The 26,014-nt window shown below is 45.0% G+C and overlaps 1 protein-coding gene across 5 annotated transcripts; it reads right to left on the bottom strand.

The window, feature by feature from the left end:
• Positions 1–26,014, bottom strand: PSME3IP1 (proteasome activator subunit 3 interacting protein 1). 5 transcript variants are annotated; one of them, XM_037041657.1, is made up of 9 exons: positions 25,961–26,014; positions 25,802–25,878; positions 25,380–25,495; positions 16,833–16,974; positions 16,243–16,341; positions 15,727–15,848; positions 11,616–11,749; positions 5,180–5,244; positions 1–797 (listed from the first exon to the last, which is right to left on the bottom strand). In XM_037041657.1, exons 3-9 carry the CDS (start codon positions 25,395–25,397, stop codon positions 580–582), a joined length of 798 nt encoding a protein of 265 aa, XP_036897552.1. In that variant the 5' UTR covers positions 25,398–25,495; positions 25,802–25,878; positions 25,961–26,014; the 3' UTR covers positions 1–579. The 5 variants fall into 5 exon arrangements, with proteins under 5 accessions (XP_036897552.1, XP_036897553.1, XP_036897548.1 ...); XM_037041658.1 differs by lacking the exon at positions 25,380–25,495 and having other exon boundaries at positions 25,806–25,878; XM_037041653.1 differs by lacking the exons at positions 25,380–25,495; positions 25,961–26,014 and adding an exon at positions 17,073–17,204 and having other exon boundaries at positions 25,802–25,954.

Genomic DNA, 26,014 nt, shown 5'->3' with positions numbered 1-26,014 from the left:
TGAGTGGTAAGTGACACCCCGGCAGGTGCAGTTTTTAATCTCAGTGACACAACACCCAGAACTGGTCAGTGCCCGGGGCGTGCGCCAGGTCAGTACCTGGGGCCGTTCTCCCCCGTCGCATTTCCACAACGCAGTACAACCAAACAGCGTGTGCGTCTGGAATAGGATGTTTCAAATAACATCTGCCCGAGAATGACCCTTGCTTCCCCGTGCTGTTGGAAAAGGAAAAAACAAACAAACCCAAAACCCCAAGAAAACAACATAACCCAAACCCGGTGCAAGCCAGTGGTCCCTCCTTCCCGGGACATTTTTAGTGGAGTTTCTGCCAGGAGACCCCCCCAACACGGGAGAGGAAAAAGGCAGAGGGACAGGTTTGGGCATCTGCACAGGAGTGGAGAGAAAATCCAGACGCAAGTTGTGCCCCGGGCAGATGCCGGCACATTTTTTCAACGAGGTTAAAAATGTCCCGATGTGCAAGGGGACAGGCAAAAAAGTTCTCTGAGGGAGGTAATGCCTGTAGGCAGATGCGCCATCCAGTCCACTCGCGGGGAGGAGCCCCCTGCAGCCAGCACGCAGGAGCTAGGGGGCCTCGAGGAAGGTGTTGGTTCGGAAGATGGAGGAGACGATCTTGCCGGTGGCATTAATAGTGCCTTCGCTGTCTGAGCTGGACTCAGAGTCGCTGCTCCCAGAGTAGGCGCCCAAGCCCGGGAGGATGCCGATACAGACCGCGGCGGAGGGGCAGTGGATGGAGGGACTGCTCAGGGACGTGCTTCCAAGAGACATGCAGGACGGTGCTTCTGCAAGGAAAGAGGGAGGACTTGAACTTCACCACCCTCTTTCAAAGTCGACGTCCACTTTCCACGTGCCAGGCGCGGTGCTAAGGGGCTTCCCACTGGGAGGCTCAGAACAGCCCTGTGTGGGCAGCGGCCCTGCCACCCCACCTTACCGCTGTGTTCCTCTTGTATAAGCGAGGAGATGGGATTCACAGGCAGAGAGCATTTTAAGACCATGCAGAATGTCACCAGTAGGCTGAGGCTCTTTTGCCCCAGGACACCCAGCTACACTGCCACCTTCGTGACAGAAAGCCTCAGCCTATAAAACGCAGGACCTAAAGGTTAAAGGGAAAGTTAAGAGCTCTACTCATTTAACCGCTACCACCTGCCATGCAGGTATTATCCCCACTTTGACTGATGAGTGAGGTCAAATGACCTCCTAAGGTTAAAGGCCACTTAGAGTAGAAAATGTTAAACTGAATCTGAATGAAAAAATAATGTACTAAAATGACTCCTGATCCCATACGACCCAGGTCAGGGCACGTGCCTGGGTTGCAGGCCAGTCCTGGGCATGTGTAAGAGATGTTTCTCTCTCTCTCATTCTCCTTTCCTTCCCCCCTTTCTAAGAATAAATAAACAAAATCTTTTTTAAAAAAAGTAGGGAGGAATAGTCCCCCATGTCTCCATAACCAAGGGCACCCCTGTATTTACAGCTGGGAGGGCAGTGGAGGATCAGGCAGTCCTGAAGGCGACAGGGACTGCTTGTCCACCCTCTCCGCTAAGCCTAAGTCTCTTGTGGACACAGGCGCTTTCCTCAGCCTCCCCTGGGCACACAGCACTGGGCCTGGCACTGAGCGGGCCGTGACTGCAACGTGTGGGCACGCCAGACAGTGTGGCGCACACTCCACAGAGTTTCGTTGCCAAAGGCAAAATTTATTTTGGGCGAGGTGGGGGAGAGGTGTACGAAAATTTTGGACAAACATCAAACCCTTTGCCATTTATTACTTGAACATTCTCTGTATTATTGAGTCACATATACAGTGACACTTGCGATATCCTGTTAGAAAAATTTGGTTGTTTAAAAAAAAAACAACCTGATAACTTATAAGGGTATGAGTCAGTGACTTAGAACACCAATTTATGTGAGGCTGTTCGGTGAGATACGACATTTTACTAAGTGTTTCAATGGCAAATTTCTTAGACACAAAGAAGGACCAAGTTCAGGATGCCTGTGGAGGCCTAAGCTGGCGGAGGGGAGGATGGCAATCAGCCACAGACACGCAACCAAAAATCTGGACCTCTGGGGCGTCAGCAGAGTTTAAGCCAAAAGACCGAATCTCCCAACTGTCTAGGAGTTTCAAGAAAGAAGAGGCTGCGAGTCTGACAAATTTCATTCCAAAAGCAGTTAACTGTCAAAGGGAACAAAATGGTGCCCTCTGACCTCACCCATTTGGTGAGGTCTCCTGCCAACTGCTGCATTCGCGCGACCGCACTGTCCTACCAAATTAACGCTGGAAATTACTAACAGAGAACGTTCTTGGGACTCACGCAGATGCGTGACTTGCGAGTAGATGGGGTCGACTTGTGCATTCACTGGCTCCGCTCACAGCGCAAGCCCCGAGCCTGAAGCGGGGAAGCCTGAATCTCCACTGGGGCCACGGAGCCATCTCCTGGGGGACCAGAGGGCCACATCCCGCTACTGCTGGGGACAAGACTTTGCAGCAACACACAGGAGGTATTCTTCCTGTGTGGCCTTAGCTCCTAACGAGAGGATGTGCCTCGCCCAGTTTCTGTTGTAAGAATGTAAGCAGGGAAAAGAAGAGATTTAGAATGCCAAAAAGATGGCTCTGAAACACGTGTCTGCCTCCACGCAAAGACCCCCACGCCAGTTTTCCTTCCACTGATCGACACAAACAGTTCCTACCCGGGGACAAGCACCCAGTGCAAAGCTCCTAATTCACTAGCTGGAGTATGTTTAAGGGGAGGTATTATATATGCACGTGTAACGGCGATGTCCCCACACTGATCTATAGATCTGAGCAACACACAGTAAATACTTATTCTATTTAAGCAGTTTAGCAAGTTTCCTGTATATGACAAAGACCTCAGTGAAATGGAGCTCCTAGGGTGCTGATGGGAATGTCAACTGGGGATAACTCCTTCGCAGGGCGATTGGGCAATACCTACCTGAAGTACAAATGCGTATCTTTCTGACCCAATAATTCTAAGTATTTAACCTGATATGTGCGTGTGAATATAACAAGGACGCATGTATAGGGTTATTTAATACATCATGACAGAGAAGGAATGGAAACAACCTAACTGTCCGTCAGTGAAAACAGGATGAACACACTACGGTACAACCATATAAGGGAACCCTGGGGTCCTGAAAAGGCATGAGGGAGCTCTTTTCATGCTGTAGGCAATGGCTCCCAGAGGCAGTAGGTGAGCGAAGCAAGGGACAAAAGAGCAGGCTAACGAAAATAATGACGATGAGAGGAAGTGCAAAAACACAAGACGTGAAGTATTCCTGCCAAAGAATCAACTTGACCCGACCAAGCTCTAGACCTAATTACCACGTTACAAGAAGCACAGGAAGTAAAGGAACACTGTGGGGGTGCAGTCGGCGAAATCTGGAGCATGAGAAACTCCATGGGACAAGGACAGTTTCTTCACAAATAAAATACAAATGAAACAAAAACTAAATGAAAAAAGGGAGACCTCTGAGTTAAATGAGACTTAACACACTGTGTATTGTTAAGATGCCGTAAGATGGCGATGTCCCCACGCTGATCTATAGATCTGAGCCACCCCTAGCCCCAGCTGCCTCGGTTACAGAAGCTGACAAGCTGATCCCAAAAGTCATGTGGAAATGCAGGGGACCCGGAAGAAGAACGGAGCTGGAGGGCTCGCACTTCCACAGCTGTAGTGATCCAGACTGCAGCGATGGCAGTAAGGACAGACATGAATAAATCAGTGGAAGGGAGAGAGTCCAGAAACAAGCCCACGCTCGGTCACTGACTCTCAACAGAAGCGTCACGACGGTTCAGTAAGAGCAGAATGATCTTTTCAACAAACGGTGCTGGGCCGACCGGACATCCGCACAGAATGAAAGTGGATCCCGTCCTCACACCGCACATAAACATTACCTCGAGCCCTGGCTCGTGTGGCTCGGCGGACTAAGCACCGGTGTGTGAGCCAGAGGGTCGCCAGTTCAATTCCCAGTCAGGGCACACACCTGGGTTGTGAGCCAAGCCCCCAGAAGGGGATGTGTAAGAGGCAACCACACTTTGATGCTTCTCTCCCTCTCTCCCTCTCTTCCCCTCTCTCTAAAAATAAATAAATAAAATCTTTTAAAAAAGTAATTATGGATGAAACAATTTCATGTTGAGGATTTGCCTCAGAATACCACAGTGGGGAGGCATAAGATTGGATACATGTTATAAATTGTTGAAGCTATGTGATGGAGTTCGTTATACTATCATTGAAACGTGAATATGTTTTAACTTATCTATAATAACTTTTTAAAAATATGTATTTGTCATTGCGTGTATCTACAGAGAATAGCTCTGGATGGATACATAGGAGATGCATGATACTGTGTCCCTCTGGGAAGGAGGGTTGGAGTTAAGAGGGTATGTAGGTAGAAGGGTTTACATAGGGAGACTCTTCAGTGAATGCCCCTTTTAAAAGCAGAATCTACAGCAGGAAGGTGTCAACAATAGCTGACCATTACTGGTGCTCAGTAGATGCATATTTTAAAATATCAATTTTTTTTTTAGAGAGAAAGAAATGTAAGCCCAGTTTTAAACATGACCCACTGAGTTCAGCTCTGACTCTCAACCCCACAGGGAGGCAGGGGCAGAACTGAAAACACTCTTGAGTTTCTCATTCTTGATCCAGCCCGCAGGATCCAGCTCACCTTCACTTAAAACTCTGCCACTTACACCGTGCCAGACTGGGTCGCACAAAAGCACCCAGCAAGGAAAGTGTACTCCTGGAAACTGCATTAAAACTAGGCTCAATCCAATCCAACCAGCAGTGCGAGCCAGGCGTTCTGCCTCTCTCCGACAGCCAGCAGGGTGAAACCCAGAAACTCGACATTCGGGGAAAACAGAGAAAAGTCCTTTGTTAGAGGAGGCGATGTGACTAGGGCCCTGGCTCTGGCAGCGCTCCCAGGGAGCACAGCTGTCATCATCAGCACCACGGTTTCCAGCGCAACACTGCACAGGGCAGCGGACGTGCCCCTGGGTGCAAATCCTGCTTGGTGTAAAACCGTTCGGGAAATTAAGTTTAGGGAGGCTTGTTAGACACACATGCATTCACTCATCGGTGCAGCGCCTTCCGGTCTCTTACTGTGGCCATGCGCATTATAAGTAGAGAACGAAATGAACGCTGCCACCCACCTGGATTCTTGTCATCTGGGTCAGGGTCCGATTTCAGTCTTTTTACACTGTGGCCACTCTCTGAGCTGTAACAAAAAACAGGGTGATGTGAGCTAAGTCCGATCTTGGGATCAAAGCCTTGAGAATCAGGAGCTCCAATAACCATTTACATGGATCTTGGGCAGCCTCGCGGAACAGAAATAATCTGAAATAAAATGTCTTCTTTGCCAAGTTTCCTTCTAGATATATCATTAGGTAGGTATAAAGACGATTTAAACCCCTGACCAATTCAGGAGATAAACCATTATATGTTCAACCATTACCTAAATGTTTGATTCTTTGTTGTCCTTATCATTCACCTTGATTAAAACCATGGATGGATTTCAAGAATATCTGGACATGTTCATAAATGACAAAAATTCAGTTATCAAAGATCGAAGGAAACATCTTTAGCGATGTGCTAGAGATTCCAAAAGTCATCCAAAAGACCTTCCCTGAAAGAACGTCCATGCCCTGACTGGTGTGGCTCAGTGGGTCGGGTGTTGTCCCACGGAGTGAAAGGTGGCGGGTTCCATTCCTGTCAGGGCACAGACCTAGAGTGCGAGTTCAGACCCCCGTGGAGGTGTGTGCAAGAAGCAACCGACGGATGTTTCTCTCCTTTCCCCTCCCTCTAAAAGTAAATAAAGTCTTTAAAAAATTACAAAAATTACTAAATAAAAGCACATCTAAACAATGTACTTCAATGAGGAAGGAAATAATCCCAGAAGGAAAGGCTCGTGGGCGGGGGACAGGGGTAACCCTGACAAATACGAATATAAATCTAAACAAGTGTTGTCTCTATAAAAAAAACAACATCTCGTTTGCGGTGTTAAACATGACCAGACGGAAGTGGGAGCAGCAGCAGCACGTAAGAAAGGAAGGCGATGGTAGCTAAACATCCAAAGGTCAGTATATAATTTTGTAGGGAACTAAGGTGGCTATTTACTCTGGGTTTTGCTAAGTATGCCCAGTCAATTGTAAGGTTAGCCATCAAAAGAACAGAAATCAAATCAGAAAAAGAAAAAATTCTTATAAGTCAAATAACATTAAGATAGCAAAAATTGTATAAAAAATCCTAATAAATCCAACTGACCAGTAAAAAGAAAACAGACTAAATTTTTAAAATTCTTTTTAAAGATTTTTATTTCATTTATCTTTTAGAGGGGAAGAAGAGAAGGAGAGAAATATTAATGTATGGTTGCCTCTCGTGTGTCTCCTGCTGGGAACTGGCCTGCAACCCAGGCATGCGCCCTGACTGGGAATCGAACCTCGATCCCTTAGTTCGTAGGCCCACACTCAATCCACTGAGCTACACCAGCCAAGGCTTTATTCTTGTATTATTTATTAATTATTGCATTATTTTCTGTATGAACAACTATAAACCTACTTTCTTCAAGTATACTTTTATTGACTATGCTATTATACTTGTCCCATTTCCCCCCTTTATTCCCCTCCTCCCTGCACAGGCCCTCCCACTCGCATTCCCCCCTTTAGTTCATGTCCACGGGTTGTACACATAAGTTCTTCGGCTTCTCCATTTCCTATACTGTTCTTACCCTCCCCCTGTCTATTTTCTACCTATCATTTATGCTACTTATCTCTGTACCTTTTCTCCCTCCCTCCCCCTCCCACTCCCCTGTTGATAATCCTCCCTGTGATCTCCATTTCTGCGGTTCTGTTCCTGTTCTAGCTGTTAGCTTGGTTTGTTTTGTTTTTGTTTTAGGTTCAGTTGTTAGTAATTGTGAGTTTGTTATCATTTTACTGTCCATATTTTTTATCTTCTTCTTCTTAGATATGTCCCTTTAACATTTCACATAGTAAGGGCTGGGTGATGATGAACTCCTTTAACTTGACTTTATCCGGGAAGCACTTTATCTGTCTTTCCATTCTAAATAAAAGCTTTTGGATAGAGTCATCTTGGATGTAGGTCCTTGTCTTTCATGACTTGGAATACTTCTTTCTAGTCCCTTCTTGCCTGGAAGGTTTGAAATAAGCTGACAGTCTTATGGGCACTCCTCTGTAGGTGACTGTCTCCTTTTCTCTTGCTGCTTTTAAGATTCTCTCCTTATCTTTAATCTTGGCTAATATAATTATGATGTGCCTTGGTGTGTTCCTCCTTAGGTCCAGCTTCTTTGGGACTCTCTGAGCTTCCTAGAAGTCTACTTCCTTTGCCAGACTGGGGAAGTTCTCTTCCATTATTTGTTCAAATAAATTTTCAACTTCTTGCTCTTCCTTTCTCCTTCTGGCACCCCTGTGATTTGTATGTTGGAACGTTTAAAGACGTCCTGGAGGTTCCTAAGCCTCTCCTCATTTTTTTGAATTCTTGTTTCTCCATTCTGTTCTGGTTAAATGTTTCCTTCTTCCTTCTGGTCCACACCATTGATTTAGTTCCCTGTCCAATTTCCTTTATTTCACCTAGCATAGCCTTCATTTTTCCATCTAATATGCAACCACAGTCAACCAATTCTGTGAGCATCCTAATCACCCGTATTTTGTACTGTGCATGATAGGTTGGCTGTCTCTTCATCGCTTAGTTGTATTTTTTTCTGGAGCTTTGATCTGTTCCTTTATTGGGCCATTTTTTTTTGTCTTGATGCGCCTGTTACATATGAGGGGTGGAGCCTTAGGTGTTCACAAGGGCGGGGCCACCCAAGTCGCTGGGTTGTGACGCTGTCTGTGGGGGAGGGGTCCGAGAGGGAATAATGGCGCTTGCTCTGCTTTCTGTCGAATTTCAGTCACTTCCCCTGCTACCCACAAGTAAAATGGGCCCCTCTGGTGCTGATTCCCGGGTGGGTGGGCCTGTGTACGTTCTAGGACCCTGTGGGTCTCTCCAACAAACTCTCCACGAGGCTGGGAGTTTCCCCAGCTGCCGCCACGACCCCCACAGGTGTTTTCAGTTGGAGATTTGAGGCTTTATTTCCAGCGCCGGAGCCCTGGGTTGTGGGTCTGTCTCGCTCCCCAGTTGTTCCTCCCGGTTCATCCGCACATGGATGTGGGACCCCCGGTCCGCCAGCCACCGCCTTGCCGTGAGTCCTCTCCGCCGGGCTGCCTGTCTCCGTTCCTCCTACAGGTCTGGGTGAGTGTTTCTTCTTTAACTCCTTGGTTGTTGGACTTCCATACAGTTTGATTTTGTCAGTTCTGGTTGTTTTTTGTTTTTAAATTGGTTGTTGTCCTGCTTTTGGCTGTGAGGGGAGGCACAGTGTGTTCGCCTACACCTCCATCTTGGCCGGAAGTCCGATCTAAATTTTCAATCAGATACTTATGATGAGCATCTAAAAAAATTAGACAATTACAGATAGAACAAGCAGCAGAAAAAAATACTAACAAATTAGCTAATGCACTTGAAATGAGACAAAATGGATGAATTCCCAGAAAATTTAACCAAATATAATTGACTCAGAAAGATAATGGATAAACTTAAACACGCCTATAATCACAAATTTTAAAAGGAAGGATCAGAATGATTTTACACAGGAGTTCTTCCAAATTTTCATAAAACAGAACTCTCCTATCTTACACAAAGACCTCCAGAGAACAGAAAAAGAACACTCCCTAATCATTTTGTGAAAATAGTTTTTTAATCTTCATGTCAAAATCAGATAAAACTGGGGAGTAGGTTGGGGAATACAGACCAGTCTCACTCAAGAACATATATTCAACATTCAACAACTGATACAAAATATTAGTAAAACAAGCCAGTAGAGTTAAGAAAAATCATGACATATCACTGCCAAACTGGGTTCCTCACAGAAATGCAACATTAGGGGAAAAAAAAGTATAGATTTAATTTTCACTGTTGACAGAGTAAAGTAAAAAAATCTGCTGATAAATTATTATAGTTAATAACAGTTACTAAAGAGTTTTTATTAAAGTTTATAAGAGCTGGTGACTGGGTATAAATACTCCATCGACTGATTTTTTACATACCAACAACAAAAATATACATAAAGTACTTAGGAATAAATTTAATAAGAAATGTGCACAACTTTCTTTTGAAAAATAACTTAAGAGTTTATAGAATGACATTAAAGAAAACCAATAAACGTACATCTATGCCATGGATAGGAAGACTCACATCCATAATGATCTGTTCTCTCCATAAATTTAACAAGCAATTTAATAACATTTCAATAAAATTCCAATAGAGACTTTTAAAGAACTTAAATCTAAAATTTCTATGGAAGAACAAAGTGGCCATAAATAGAAATGACACCTCTGAGAAGAATGTAAGGGGACTTACCCTACCAGACATTAGGTTTATTAAAAGCTGCAACAATTACAGAGAATGATACCGGTCCAACAGATGCAAGGACGAGGGAAACAAAAAGAACCCTCACACAACCCGAGTACATATGGGAACCTGTGCCCCAAATACGTATGGGAACCGGCTACAAGACAGAGATGACGTTAAAGATCACCAGAGGAAAAAAGGCTGTATTAGTAAATGCTGCTAGAAAATGTGCTTTTTGTTTGAAGAAAAAAACTGAAATGGGATCCCTACCTTGTGCCCTTCAGAAAAATCAATTACACATAGATTAAAGACTAACGTGAAAGAAAAAACTCTAAAACTTCTAGAAGAAAAACTCTCTAATGACCTCAGGGTAGGAAGAAATTTCTTATAAAATGCTCTAACCACAAAAGAAAATATTGATACAGCCCCGGCTGGTGTAGCTCAGTGGATTGAGCGCGGGCCTGCGAACCACACGATCGCAGTTCGATTCCCAGTCAGGGCACATGCCTGGGTTGTAGGCCAGTTCCCGGTTCCCGGCAGGGGACGAATGAGAGGCAACCATACATTGATATTTCTCTCTCGCTCTCCTTCCCTTCCCCTCTAAGATAAATAAATAAAATCTTAAAAAAAAGAAAATATTGATACAGCTGACCGCCTTCAAATGGTACAAACTCCCAGTTACAAAAGAAGTAAGTCTTGGGACTGCAATACACAATATGGTGGCTACTGTTAATCACACTGTATTGAAAGTCTGAAAGTTGCTAAGGGAGTAATCTTAGAAGTTCTCATCACAGGGAAAAAAATTTTGTAACTATGTGTGGTGACGGATGTTAACCAGACTTAATTACAGACTCCCAGACCTCACTCCAAACTTACGGAGCCAGAATTAGCGGGAGGCCTAGAAGCCACACTGACAAACTCCCAAGTGATTCTGACAAACCCAGGCTGGCTACATTAGGAACTTCTGCCCAGGAGACTAATTTATCACCTTGCAACACAAAGCAGTAAGTGCAGTTTCAAAACTTAAAGAGGTTCTATGCATGCCACCCAGGAAGCCAATACATCACCACTTTGAACGGTAGCACACCCATTCTGCTCACAGCAAGACGCTGTGGAGGTACCTACTCGTCCGCCTAGAGCGCCCTTTGTTGGTGCAGTCCTGAAAGACCCCAGGCCAAACAGCAAAGCTTGGGTGAAAGCTGGCCGCCTTGGACTGCTGATTCTCCTCCCTCCTGCCGCTCTACGGTGAGGACATTTTCACATGTAAACACCGTTCCCGGGAGCGCCTGCAGCAGGTGGACAGTGTGCCAGGCCAGAAGACTGCATCAGCACGCTCCCTTCAAACACGTGGCTGGTTGACAATACACCATATTGATTTTTCTAATAGACTGCACTTACAAACCTGACATCATTTTGTCCATGGTTTGGTGGTCAAATTGAAATGGCCAGACTTAACCACTTGGGTGCCATTTCAGGACTGGAAAGGAAGGAGCAAACGTAACAACTCACCCAATCTCCGACCAGCGCTGCCACCCCCACACCCATCAAGCAGAGCCTGGCCAGGTCTGGGACCCTGTCACAGCTGCCATGTTCTTACAGGCCTCAGCGCCTTTGCAGCAGCTGCCCCGCCCCCTCCCATCTGCCTGCCCGTCAGAGCCCTAGTCATTTCCCCAGTCACCCTCTCCTTCCTACTGCCTTCTCTCACTTCCCCAACAGAGGCACACACTCCTCCCTGGTCTGTATTTGTTTGCACCCTATACTAGTGCTTTCATAGAACTTGCTACCTCGTTTGTTGGAAACATAAATGCAAATATTGAACCCCTGCTCATATTATTTGGTGACCTTGGATGAAGGCACTCAATCCCACAAATTCTCGGTCTCCTCATCTGATAACAGTGCTTTGCATTTCACTGACTTGTTGAGAGGAATAAATGAGATCAGGCGCAAAAAGCACTTAACACAACGCCTGGCACACAGCGGGTTCCCAGTGAAGAGTAGCTATTATTATGCTGAATGAGGAGTCAGACAGAGACCAGGGTCAAGGGTTACAATGATACCAAATCCCAAAGGGGATAGCAAACTTCACGGCGACTTACGCTCAGGTAATTTTGCTCTGGCTATCGTTACAAGCGGCATTTCAGAGCATGTGGTCAGAGGGAGGTTTACCTTGTGAAACTGCTGACTGACCTCTTATGCTTCACCGCTCCTGCCAACAGCTTTGCCTGGGAGAACTTGTTCTTGGTTTCGATGGGTTTCACAGCCGTTTTCCTCTCCACTTCCTTCTTGTTTTCTGGAGAAATTCCAACTTTGTGGAGATTACTGTGAATTACAGGTTAAGGGTCAAACTAATAAAAAAAAAAGCTGTGGCAGAACAATGATAAATTGAGAGAAGGAACGCAAATATAATCCACTAACACTCTGGTTCTGCCGTGTAACGCTTAGCCTGCTGATTAAAAAAAAAAAAAACAAAACCCTGCCCTCTTTATTCTGCCAGCCAAATCCAGCTGATTCAAAGAGAAATGAAGTTGAACACACAGGAAGATGGCAAATCAAGCACAAAATAATACAGACGAGCAAACTTCCTCCCTCTAATTCTCTATGAATCTAAACTAACTACAGCCCAAAAGCCTGCTATTACCAAACACATAGTCAATACCGTGCTCATTAGGAAATGCAAAGATCTTAAGGAATATAAATGCAACAGAAAAAATAGCTTCCCGAATGTCCTATGACTACTAATGGCATTCAATCTCAGACACGATGAAAACTAACCCCCCTCTGCTGGTGCAAGGCAACATCAAAATCACTTAAGGTTCATTAACCAAACAGCGTGCCCACCACTGTCACCACCCCACACTCCTGGCTCAAGCTTACTGAACGGGGACCTCTCGAGGCCCAGGAGCCAGTTTCAAACACTCTCAGAGATATTAACGAGAAACCCCTGTGCGTATTCAACACAGAACCAAAAAGTTGTTTTCGAATCATAACCAGTTCACTTGTAACATCACTTTTTTTTGTGCCTAATTCAATTTCTGCTTCCAAGGTTTTGTGCCTTTCTTTTGTTCTCCCCACCAGCCTCCTCCCCACCTTCCCTTTCATACTCTCTCAACCCATTATGCAATGGACTAGTATTCCAAGAGAGCTAGGCCTTATTCAAGATGCGGTAGTGTACGACTGGGACAACAGCGACACCTAGTGTCCAAAGACTCCAAGAAGCACGCATTATCAACGCCAAGAGGTGGCGGTACGCTGTCTAAGCTGTTCATTTATGTCTTTAAGCAGTGGCGAAAACTGGGTACCAGAAATAAGGAAAGTAATCTGACCACTCTCCAGGCACTCTCTCTGTTCTCATGAACACCAGTCACCTTAAACATTCGCAGTGGTTAATGGGGATTCTACCTAATGCTCAGTACTGCTGAGCTTCATCAGTTTAATGTTTTTAAGGTCACATGGAAAAAGATAATGTTAATGCTAAATGTTCATTTTTTAAAGACTAAAAATGAAAGAAACAAATTTTATCCAAAACTGTGATTTTTACCTGCAACTCTATCATTAAGGGATAGAAACCCAAAGAAAATTCTTAATATTAAATATTGAAAAAATAAAGCAAATTGGAAACAATCAACACAACAAAAGTATACATGTATTTAAGACCAAGACACACATAAAAACCAAAACTTAATTTTTTATTATTTTAAAGTGAAGAAAAATGTCCCACCTTTTCTTTGGGGGGGGGGGGGAGATGGGAGGAAGGTGGTAATTATGTTATTTTTTATCCATATCCAAAGCGTATTTTTCCCTTTAAGTCCCTCTCCCCTAAAATGCTTCAAATACCACAAACACACCTCAAAACTCTCAAGGAATTCATTAAAGGCATTCGTTTTTTTGAAATTAGTTTGTAACACACATAATATGCTAAATACTGGTTAACCTGAAGGAAAAAAAGTTCTGTTGTTTATATGGCACAAACCATCGCTTATTTGTATTCACAAGTATCACAGTACAAAATGTATCATATTATAATCATCAGTGAAAGCCGATAACCAGCTCCTGGTTTAGAGCTTTCACAAACAAATGTCTAATCCTTCAATTCCTCTCTCAACACGTCTCTGGCTACATGTACCCTTGGGATTGGTGCATTATACATCAGTGAGCTGCAAGGCTTGCTTTTCCTCAGTTTTTCTAAACAGTCAGAACTTTCCAAGTTTCCAGTGAAAGCCAATACCCCTGGGGCCTCTTGTGTGTGGCTGCGAGGTCGCCAGGACAGGAAAGCTTCTTTGGCCTCACTCCTGCACTGTTCGCGCTTCCCTTTGAACTGGAAACCGAGAGAGCTCGCACACCCACACCTCGGCCAACGGCGCTCTCTGTCTTACTTGCTAGCCTACCAAATCAAGCACATAAAACAAGACAATTCAAGTGAGGATTGTAATTACTCTATTTCCTTGGAGTAAAAAGCCTGGTGCCCGAAACAAGGCAATACATGAATCTGCCCTCTCTGCAAACACCAATGTATGATGTTATTCTGGGGTCAGCAGAGGGGGGCTTCCAAGCAATCAGTCTCACTCCTCCAGTTGGGATGGAGGTGGAACTTTCCATCAGCTCCTATCCTGACATTACACCAGAAAGCCACCAGGAGAACTGTGTCTGAAGCCAGGTCTCTTGCTACCCGTTAAGAGAGGTTTCGTGGCACCACGCCGCCTCCTTATTTCAATCACCACCACCTTGATTTAAACCAAATCCCTACGAATCTTTGCACACTCTTCCCCACAGAACTCCTTAATGGAACCTACTGTACACTCCATGCAAAGAAAAAACCAACTAACACATACACACAGTATCACTTCAATCTTGGAAGAGAAGCCTGTTCCAACACACCAATCAAGTTATTTAACATATAAGCTTGAAATACTCAATGGGATTTTTCATAGGGGAAAACATCCTAGGGGGGCTTCACGGACCTCTCCTATGAGCCATTCATTACTTTGTCCACGTACACGCTGCGAAACCACTACACGCCACACACTGGGAAATCAGTGCTGACCAAGCCCTCGTTCTTGTGGAGCTCATTTCACATCCCAACGGTAAACAGGCAACCAAACCAGGACTTTCAAGTGGTGCCAAGTGCTCTTAACAATGGCATTACAGACAGTGATGGCAGGGGTGCAATCTTACATGGGTGCTTAGAAAAAAGCTCTACAAGGGAGACAGGAACAGAAACCCAAGTGCCATGAAAGGGAGCCTTGTAAAATCTGAGGGCAGAGCATTCTCAGTTGAGGAAGGAGCGGAGCCCGGTGAGAGGGAAACACGAAGAAGGCCAGTCAGCTGCAGTGCAGTGAACACCAGGAATGAGTTCAAGATGCAGTGAGGTGGGCGGCCTCAATAACGCAGAGCCCTGGAGGGCCTGGCAAAAAATGCAGACTCAATTCCAAATGCAACAGAAGGCCACTGGTGTTTCAAACAGGGAAGTGACAAGATCCCATGTATGTTTTCAAAAGTTCCCTTTGACTGTATCTGGAGAAGGGACTGCTGGGGACAAGAGCAGAAGCAGAGACTAAGTAGATGGCCACAGAAGTCCAGAGAAGAGTCTATGACTATTGCAATGGCAATATGGACCGATGTGGAGCACGTTGTGGAGGTAAATTTTGAGCCAGGCACCTGGAGGCATAAGGGGCACCATCACTGAGACTGGAAAGACCAGGGAAAGAAGAGGCGTGGGGCGGGGGTGCCACGTGATGAGGACGGGGGTGGTGAGGCATGGAGCCGAGAATTTCAATTTAGTGAAGTTACATTTGGGATGCCTATTAGGACATTCGGGTGGATATCAAAAAGGCAATACTGAGCCTAAGCAAAGTCATCTTTGCTGCTTTCTCTACCCTTCTATAGGGACAGATCTAGCTGTACCTATAGGGAAGGTTACTAAGGACACAGGAGAGCTGTTAAACATTTTCTTTCAGAACTCAGAAGACAATTTCCCCGCTGGATGAGGTTACTGCATAGCCCCCCTGTTTTGGAGTCTAATCCCACAAGGCAAGAATACCCTGGTACTGACCATTAGGGTTTAGGCCTTTAGTTAATCCTAAAGGATCTGGACTTTTGATTGCAATAGACTCTTACATGCAGCGAAACTCTGTAAATCACTGCCAACTAGTTACTTAGAGCCATGAAAATATCACCGTTGAATGGGAACTTAGAGATCACCGGGTAGAAGACCCCCATTCTCTTTATAAAGCAACTATAAGCTTAGATGTTGGTGGGAAAACTGACACCTTAGAGACTTCTTTCAAAATACAAAGGATATTCTGTATTCCTTCAGCTCCTTCAGCTCTTCTTCTCTTCGTTGCTTCTCTATTAATTCCTGCTGCCGAGAAACCTCATCAAGGAAGTTGGTCTCGTCTTCATCCAAGCCTCTTACCATGTTTTCTGAGGAAATAATTAAACAAGGAACACTGAGCAGGCTAAAGGGAAAATACAGTGAGATAAAATCTTTCCTACTCCTTTTTCTACATAAATGGTGGGTCCTTCAGGGGATTAGAAGAAAGAATTTGTAAACACCATGGCTTTTGATTTGATAACACGGCACAAAATCAAGGCATTTCTCCCATTCCTAGATATTAGCATAGAATCAAAATGGGTGTCTTGAAGTCTAAACAAAAATGTTCGACATGGTCTAGAAGGCAGAAGTTTGTCTCTTCCAGCAAATATGCATTTAGAGACTAAACAATCAAGATAATTCCACGGCTATTTTCCATTTAGAAAAACGTGCACCAAGAAGGCCCTGCAGAGACCCGTGGACGCCGTGTTTTCCGCGGCTTACTGAATTTGAACTGCTCCTCGTACTCCTGCTGCTTCCTGTCCTTCTGCTCCTGCAGCCTTTCATACAGAGACCGAGGGTCGTAAACCTCCTCCGGACACTCTGAAAGGGAGAGAAGAGGGCCGAGAGAAAGGGCGGTGGGGGAGTGCACACTTTGTAACTCTTTCTTACAATGTTGGAGTCACAGAGGACTTTAAAGACCAATCAAGTCCCTGCATGATCTGAGGGCGAGGATGACACAAAAACAGTACAAAGTCCACAGCCTCCCTTTGGACCTCAGAGCCAAACGTCAATGTCCACAGGGCCCACGGCCTGAGACGGTTCCCTGGATGAGGGGCCAGCCCAAACGGGACCTAGCAGCGGCATCCGCAGTTGTTGAGGTCCTGGATCCACACGTCTAGACAGAACAGACTAGCAGAACCTCCAGAAGACGGTGCAGTAGAGCTCAAAGGGCAGGCACAGGGGCACGCTGGCTGTGCTCCCAGCGCCGGGTCCCGCTCAGGCTCCCTCACCCCTGTGAGCCTCCACTCCAAAGTGAGGACACGAACAGCCACTCTGCAGGGTTGCAGTGCGGACCGAGAAAGCCCACATACCTTCTGGATCTTCAGGTTTTCGAACTTTCTCCCATTCTTCTTGCCTCCTTTTGCGCCGTTCATCTAGTTCTGCCTCGGTCACAAATCTCTTTTTGATAACAAGGTTACCATCATCCCCTCCATCCATAGTGGAATAATCAGTCTATGGAAAACAAACAGAATATTTCAAGTGAGAATTGCAATGAAAATCCGAAAGAGAAACAAGAAGATCTAGCTCTGTCTCACCCAGCAGTGGACTACCTCGAAAGTCCCTTTGACCTTGCCTGGAAGAAACCCCAGTCGTTTCATTCCTGGTCACTGATGAAAGCATCTGATGACATTCCCCCAACGAATGAAGCAGTTTCCTTACCACTATGCCACGTACAAAGCCAGCTGGGGGACGTGGAGTGATTCTCACTACATACCGCCCCACAGTAACCCTTACACTGCAAACGTTCCTCTGCCCCTCTAATCTACACAGATGGGCCTCCGGGACACCCTCCTCCCGGTTCACATCCTCCTTTATCTCGGTAACACCTAGCATTGTTCCTTCCTGAAATTCCTGTTCCGGGGACATTACACTGCCTTGACTCACCTCTTCTCGTTTCCAAGAAGATTCAGAATGAAGAAACTCGGGCATTTAGGGAGCCTTAGGAGACCAAGCCTGGTCTGCACGGCAGGAAAGTGATATGCCGAGAGCCGCGCAAACCATGAATGGAGAACCCAGGTCCCTCAGATGCAACGGATTCTGCATTATACTCCACTGTCCCTTCTCCGTCTCTTTCCTGACCCTCCTCCCTGCAAATTCATACCTGGGCCGCTGAAAGCTCTGTCTCCAACCCTGCTCTCTTCTCACGCCCATGATGACTCAACCACTTTGTATGTATCCTGAGGCGGAAGACTCCCAAATCCCAATCTGTGTATACGCCTCTATCTGAACCTCTCTTCCAAAAGGTGGGGGAAAAGGAAATAAAGACAGCGGACTGTGCATTACTCCTTTTAAACATTTCCCTGCTTTTCTTTGCTGGTGTCTTTCCTTTTGAAGAATTGTTCCGTGCTATTCACAGAATCACATGCTCACGAGGAAGCATATGTTCTGCCCTGCTGACACATCAAGTCAATGTCCCTCTCAGGCCGATCCCTAATAACCAAAATAAGAACTCTCTACTGTTAGCACAAAATAGAGCAGCAACCATTTACTGAGTGCTACCACTATGTACTGAATACTTTTTGCATATACCACTTCACTTATACTCACACTGACCCTATGAGAAACACCTCTCTCTACAGAGGAAGAAACTGAGGCCCAGAGAAGTTAGGTCTCCTGTCCAGGGTGAATGGTGGAGGTGAGAATCACGGCCAGGCCTGACATCAAAACCTCACACCTCCTTCCCCCAAACCCTCCCCAGGCACCACTGATCCTGGCTGCAGCACACAAGCTAATCCCAGCTCTCCCCTTGCATCAAACTCCAGTGCTGAGAATGTTCTTACAGAGCTTTTATTTAATAAAGATGAAAAGCTGCGAAAATAAATCCAAACACTCAGAACAAGAGGAGAGTCTCAGCTTAAATTCTACTGTTGCTGAAGTTCAGTTCAGTGTAACAATAAGAGAATTTTAAAATTTCCCAGAAAGAAAACCAAATCAACCGACAGAACCGGGTGCTCCCACTGAGGCCTACCAACTGGCCTACCTATTGGAAGAGGCCCACCTCTTCCGACCCGGCATCACTCAGTGTCTCCTCCCAGACGCCTGTTACAGAAACAGAGTGTTCAGTCTCTGGGAACATGCCAAACACCCAATTCCTGCAGAGTGACCTCTGGTAAAACAGGAGCCAGCATTTTCCTAAGCGTCCCTGGCAGAGACAATGTCGGACTCTAATGGACGGGAGACATGCTGGACCCTCAGATGCCCCCTTTCTTGCCCTCTGCTGGCTGCAGCTCTCCTTCCTCACCCTAGACCGGCAGTGTGGTTTCTTCCCCTCGCCCCTATTTCCTAGTTACTAACTCAGAATGGAATGGGTCCTCACCGTCCACCTAATCTGATTCTCCATCAGGTATCTGGAGATTTTCATCCAGAACCTACCTTCATTCACCTTAACAAAAACCCTGAAATTCAGGGACAAAGGCTTTCGGGGAGCTGTAACCAAGGGTGTGAATCTGAAACGCAAACTCTAGAGTGGTGTCTTCCAACTGGCACGCGCTGGCAGGCACACTGGTGTGCCGCAGAGTTTTTCCTTTTGCAGGACGACACCCGACCCACTGAGCCACGCTGGTCAGGCCTGGGCCGCAGAATTTTTTAAACATGCATTACCTGACTATTTAACCAGGTGCCCTGACCTCTTTTTCCTTAGGTTGTCAAATAAAAAATGACAAGTCAACACAAAAATAACTGACCAGTGTGAATGAATCAAAATTATACCTATTTTTTGGTGTGAGATCAGCAAAAAATACTGTTTGATGTGCTGCAGCATTTTAGTAATGAGTGTATGTGTGCTATGAGATTAAAAAGTGGAAAATCGCTGCTCTAGAGAAATAAGGATCTTCCCAAGACTTATCACTCACCTTTGAAAAAGGCAAATTGATGAAATTCCAAGAATTTCTTACTCTCTTTTTCACATAAGTGTTAGAATTCAACCTTTACCCAAAGAGTTAATCCTATGCTACCCATCTGCCACACACAAGGACAAAATCGGGAATCACAGTTGGTTCATGAAAATAAGGCAGAAGCTCATTAAAAAAGAAAACTTGAAGACAATGAATTTGACAGACGTTCTGCTAGTCCTCAGCTCTCAATGGGTTGGTTTCCCGAAAACACAGTCAGTCAAAACTAATGAATATTTATAAAAGTTTGCTCTTTACACCTAATATTATAAGCCTGACATTGTCTGGATGCCAAAATAAAGCTAATTATAATAAACCGGTGGGTTTAAAAGAGACAAGACTACATGCAGACTGCTTTATCCATCTCTTTTCACTCGCATTTCCTCTGTAGGTCCCCTCCTTGCCTTCAGTGCTCCCTGCCTAATTAATTTGGTCATCTGCTATGTGTGGAGAAGTCACAGACAGGGAATATTCCTTCTCCAGAAATATGCAGGCCTTTTCAGAATTCAAAATGTCACTGTTGATAAATACTGCCAAGAAGTAAGGTTAACTTCACACCTTCCACTACAACCCAATATAATTCAACTAAATACATCACAAGTACCTTCTGCTACGGTCTTCTTACCGTAGAGGGAGCACAGGTAATGATAAAGAGTATAGAAGACTCTAAAATCACGAGACTGGAGTTCGAAACCTGACTCTGCCACCTCCCAGCTGCCTGGGTTTCCTCACCCGTAACTGCACTCACCGGTGAGGACTGAAACAGCGCTGCACAACAGAACTCTGTGGTGAGGGTAAACAAGATAATTCGTGGAAAGCACTTCGCACCGTGTTTGACACTTCAGAATGCTCTGGAAGGTCTGCATTAGTACGAAGCCCTGTGCTGAGCTCTGGACAGGTTGTAAGAGACAGAGAAATGCTGTCCACTCTCAAGAAGTGGGGGAGACGGAAATAAATCAGGGGCATAAACAATCATGACCCTTGAAGTGGGAAGGGGACCACATCAAACCGAGAGACGTCAGGAAGAATGTATATATACAAATAATTTGGTGAGTCTATATTTTCCCTTTAGTGCAGTTCACTAGTGTACTGTTTACTTTATTAGTTCACTTCACACAAACTCAGCACTGAATGATGAACTGTGTCCGGCACTGTGCAAATCCTAGAGTGTGCACAAAGGAAATAAACTTTTAAGAGTTAGTACTCCTGAACTAGCTAAAACCAGACACTAGTGTAGACGACGAATCCCCCACGTGAAAAGTGCTGGTACTCAGCAGTAATGAAGGCCGGGAACCCGGACCGATCCGGTGTCCAGGGTGAACCCCTGCACCCCTTCTTCCTCCCTTTCTCCCACCCCACCCGTCACCCAGTTCTGCTGTCCCCACTGCATCATGACCTCTTTCCAATCCGCCCTCTCCTTTCTTCCTTCTTCCTTTTTCTTTTTTTTTAAGACCAGAGTCCTTTCCTGTCTAATCTCTTCTTTCCAGGGCTGCCTGCTGCGTGGACCACTCCAATCGCACCCATCAGTGTGTCCCCATTTCCAGTGCAGCCCCCACCACAGCCATTCACATACACCTCCACTACAGCACTCACCCTGTTTCCACTTCCGACTGTTCCAACAGCTCTCCTACCCACAGTGCTTATGAACCCAGCGCCTGGCATGTATTAGATATGTAATAAATACTTACTGAATAAACCAACCACAGAGAGGACTGGAAGACTTAAGCAGGGAGGAATGGTCTAGGCATTGTTTGATCTAAGTTACAGAGAATGGCAGACATTAAATAAGTATTTGCTGAGTCTTCCATGCCCCATGGGAAAGTCTACTCAAACACCATCCGATTTGTACAGTAGGAAACACAAGACCAAAAATTAAATCACTTTATCACATAATTGATGTCTTCTTCAGGAATAACTCTCACTACTCTCCTTTAATTTCAACTAACTAAAAAATGCTCTCTCAACTGCTTAATTTAAGAATTTCCCACACAAAGCATTTTTATTTGAAGAGTCCAATTGTCCTACAACTCATTTACCTCCTTCAGGAAATGACAGAAAAATGAGAAGTTAATTAAAGTGTTTATTCCTGATTCCTACTGCCCAGCTAAATTTTCACAAGTCTCTTACTGCTCTCTTTGTTTGCTATAATCATTCAAAACAGAACATAAATAAACAAACAACTAGGGGTCTGGGGATCTAACTATGAAGATTCATGTCGGAATACTTATTTTGTCCTTACTGTATTTTATTTTAGAAAGAATGCTATCAACTTTCCTTTACTCATATAAATTTTCTCTTCAAGGTGACCCAAGTTAAATTATGGAACTAAACATTATATTATTTTTAAAAGAATTATTTAAGTTCTCCAAATAGGGAGTTCATGGAAACCCAAAACCATATCAAAATCCCTTTGTCCAAACTTAAAAGTTTCAAACTGATACAAATAAAGAACATAGTTTTCACATTTGCGTGACGGCCAAAAAAACAAAGTTCTTGTATTTCAAGCCAAAGTAACTGTAATACAGTGCTCTACTGTGTTTGTACTGGACACTGTGGTATTTCATTTCCAGGTCGCAGGGACAGAAATGGGCCCGGTGTCTGACATAACACACGACACAAGTTTCAAGACACCAAATTTACTCCGCTGCCTTCAAAATAACTGCTGTCGCCGAAATAAGAAATGATTCCACCTAGCCAGCGCCACGATACAAGTCAGTGAGATCTGGTTTCCCACGGAATTAAACTTTATAACGGCAGACGACTTAACCTTGCACAGCACTGGCCACCGCATCTTCCTAACCCTATACCCTTAGACTGAAGTGCACGAACACAGCGGGGAAACTCGGGGTCAGTGCGTTCTAAGGCTTCTCTCTCCGAGTAGCAAAAGCACCAGGCCCATACATTTTCCCTTTGTCGGTAAATATAGTTAAGGGCTGCTCTTTCTACATTTTACCCTGATGTTCCAGCCACATGGGATTTCAAAAGACAGGACAGCAACTAAGAGGAATGTTCCATCTGGCAAACTCAACTGTATTCCAAATAAAGACTGCTTTCTGGCCAGAAGGCTCTTCTACCAGCTACAGTCATTTAGATCAAGCCAATTTTCCCTACATTATAAAACTTAGGAGAATGACTAACACTGTTAGCATTTATTACTAGACAAAGTAATCCCCAATCTCCTAACAATGAGGCTTATTTAACCTACCCCAGTACCAAGGGGAACTAAAAGAACCTAAAAATGAAGGTACAGCATACCAATTTAGTTCATATTTAAAATGTTTATTATGAAAAACAATTGGTAGTAACCTCCTGGTTTGGTTGTCTAGGCACCTAAAAAACTCATGCAATAAAAAGTTAAAAAAAAAAACTCTGCATTTATCTTCCCATGAGAACTGAGTCTTACTCTATGTGCATTTACCTTGAATTCATCTTTACGCACTGGGAGAGAAAGAGAACTTAAATACTGGTTCCCTTAGCTGGTCCTCAGTTCCCCAGTTCACGTGGGCCTGTCAGAGAATAAACACTTCCCCCACTATGTATGATTCTAATATTAGCTGCCGTTGTCACATATTGTGATTCCTAAATGCAAACCGACTACTTCATCTGGGGCTCACAGGAAGAAGAACAGCATCTGTTCCAAAGCGGGAGGAAATCCTGGCCGTGCCGGAATTTCGCTGCGCTGGTGCACCTATATGCAACCCGGCGCCTCCCGAAAAGATTTTCGAGGGTAGCCTTGATTACTTTGCCATCTGGGCTGACTATGGCAACTCACCCACATTAAATCATACCTCCCCACCTCCAGGCTGCATATAACTCCTTTCTGAGGTCGTATTTTCTGAAAACCAAATAAAGGCTCCGCATTACACAAACATACAGAAGGCCAACTACCTCATTCACTTGTATTTTTGAAGTAAATCTTTACAAGGGGCATATACTATGTTCAAGGCACAGGGCCTGGCACTAACCTGGCACTCTACTATCGACACGTGAGGAATCTGGGTTCAGTAAGAGCTGAGGATGGCACGTGAGCAAGTCAGAAAAGAGGAGTAAGATTAAACGCTGTAAGAGAACAGAAGCTAAGGAGTTCAGAAAAGGAAAACTAAAAAGAGCCTCAGAGAAGCTTAATTCTGATAGTAGCCAGGACACTGCCGCCGTGAAAATCAGTGTAAGTTTTAGTCCTACCGAGAAAAACAAACTTTAACTCAGGATCAACTGAAATCACAAATTTCACATTCCAAAATCAAAATGAAAGGAAGGGTACTATTGTTTACAGAACTGGCGGGTGAGGTTATTGAGACCAATCCTATACTTCTATAATAAAAATAGTAATAATAAAGTAACTGGAAGAAATTTTAAAAATTCTTAAATAGAAAAGCTAGCAAGACAGTTCTGAGAACCATCCCTGACCGGAGACAAAACCTGCAGCTTGGCATAGCGGGATGGTGCTCTACCCACCTGAGCACCGGACTGGGACTGTGCTTCCCGTTTGAAGAAACAAAAACCAAGCCTCAAAATTTATAGCAGAGAATAAAGAAGCTGTAAAACAGGGGTATAGCACATTGGAAAAGAACCAAATAGAACTTCATGAACTAAAAAAATGCAAACCGACTACTTCATCTGGGGCTCACAGGAAGGAGAACGGCATCTGTTCCAAAGCGGGAGGAAATCCTGGCCGTGCTGGAATTTCGCTGCACTGAATTTAAGATTTCAATGAATGAGTTTAATAACACGTTAGAAATTGGTAAGAAAATTAATGAAGTAGAAATTATTCAGAATGTAGAGTGAAAAAAAAATAAAAAGGGGGAAAAGAGAACAGAGGAAAAAGGCCTTGTCAAACCAGCAAAGGAGGAGGAAGATAAAAACAATGGGCAGAAGCAACTCGTGGACAGGAAAAGACCCAGAATGTTATCGAAGTAATCACAAGACACTAATCCCCAAACTCAACAACTTGAACAAACATCAAATAAATCTAACAAAAACAAATCCGTAGTTGGATTACACCACAGCGAAAATGCAGAAAACCAGATATAAAGACCGAACAATCTCTCAAGCATCCTATAGTACAGAGTGAAACAGGTCATGTTTAAGAATGAAACAGATTCCAAAGGTGCGCCATAGTGACCACCTGAGATGGTTTACTTTAGCTCATAAAGACGTAATTCCTCTACGACTGAGCCTATGGAGGAACCAGACACTCACATTACTTTGTTTGCCAGAGACGTGGTTTTTAGTTTCTGAAGCAGCAACTTGACTCTAACAGAACATCAACGTTCTTAGAAGGTGAAAGGAAAGACTGCTGGCCAGGTAGATGGTCTGGAGGGCAATTCTACCTTTCTTAGAACTGCAAAGAATTTGTCTGCTGAGATGTAAGGCACCAAGGCTTCAGATGAGAAAGACCATTGGGAGGCCTTCGCTTTCAGACGCTTACGAATTGTTAACAGCTCATCTCAAGCTCTACTTGAAAGACTATAAAAGATTATTTGCCTCAGTTCAATTTTGGGATCAAAAAGGAGTCTACACACTGGTTCCTTTTCAAGAGTTCAGAAGCCATTTTATAGGGTCTCTCTTAACACATCAGTAAATCAAACATCTGAAGAATCAACAAATCTTACCTCGCAGCTGGTACCCAAGAGGTCTTGGGGAATTCTGACCCCCAGGCCGACGCCTGGTTTCCTGGGTCCCACTCCACACCTACTCAGTCAGACTATCCGGGGATGGGGTCCGAGAATCTGCATTTTAAAGGGGCCGCAGAAGATCTTGCTTTCTACGAGTTAAGAACCACCGCTAAGTCCGAACAGGTATCCTTCTCCCCCGTGCAGACACTGACATTCACAAGGGCCAGCAACTCTCAAACAAGGCGCTTCAACTCTCGATCTTTGTTTCCTAAGTTTTGTGCAAAACGAGTATGCTACAGCAACGGGTACGTGGTACAGAATGAAAGGTGCTTTCCATCTTACGCTTACTTACATGCTGTGATTCAACCATTTCCAACCAGGCATCCCCGCATCTCCTGGGTGGCCTGGAGCCGTCCCAAGACCTCTGGAATGGAGCCCGCTCCTCGCCAGGAGCCTCGGTGGCCCCACCTGGCAGAAGAGGGGCAGGGAAGCCAGCAAGAAGCCTGAAGTTCTCATTCCGCTGGAAAGGGTCTGGCAGCCTCGGCGATTCAACCCGGAGACCATCCCACGGGCTCCCTCAGCGGCCACCCCCCAATCTCAGGCTGGGCCCTACAAGGCTCTGGCCCCGGGGACTAAGAACACTGGGCGAGGACACCGACTGAGAACAGGCCTGGCCCTCAACCCCAAGTCAGACGCAGCCCCCCCATCTCCTCAACGAAGAAGCTGGAGTCCAGGTTTCACCGCCTGCCTATGGCAGGCCCAGGCCGCACTCACCTACCGACGTGCGGGAGGCGGGACACCCTCTCCTCGGTAACGACCACCCAGAACCGCCACCGCAAACGCCCCTCGATCTTTAGGAAAGAAAAGAAAGAATAAGAAAACAGTCTTTGCGTTTGTATTCCTTTTGACCCTTTAGGGCTTCCTGTTCCTCACCGCCACAACAAAGGTCCGCCCCGCTTCCGGCGGCGTAACCCAATCCGCACCTCT

The sequence above is a fragment of the Sturnira hondurensis genome, unplaced genomic scaffold (assembly GCF_014824575.4).
Source record: "Sturnira hondurensis isolate 20B ecotype Veracruz unplaced genomic scaffold, ASM1482457v3 Scaffold0003090, whole genome shotgun sequence".
Classification (NCBI taxonomy): Eukaryota; Metazoa; Chordata; class Mammalia; order Chiroptera; family Phyllostomidae; genus Sturnira; species Sturnira hondurensis.
The sequence above is the reverse complement of the archived record's forward strand: the minus strand, read 5'-3'. Positions and strand labels throughout refer to the sequence as shown.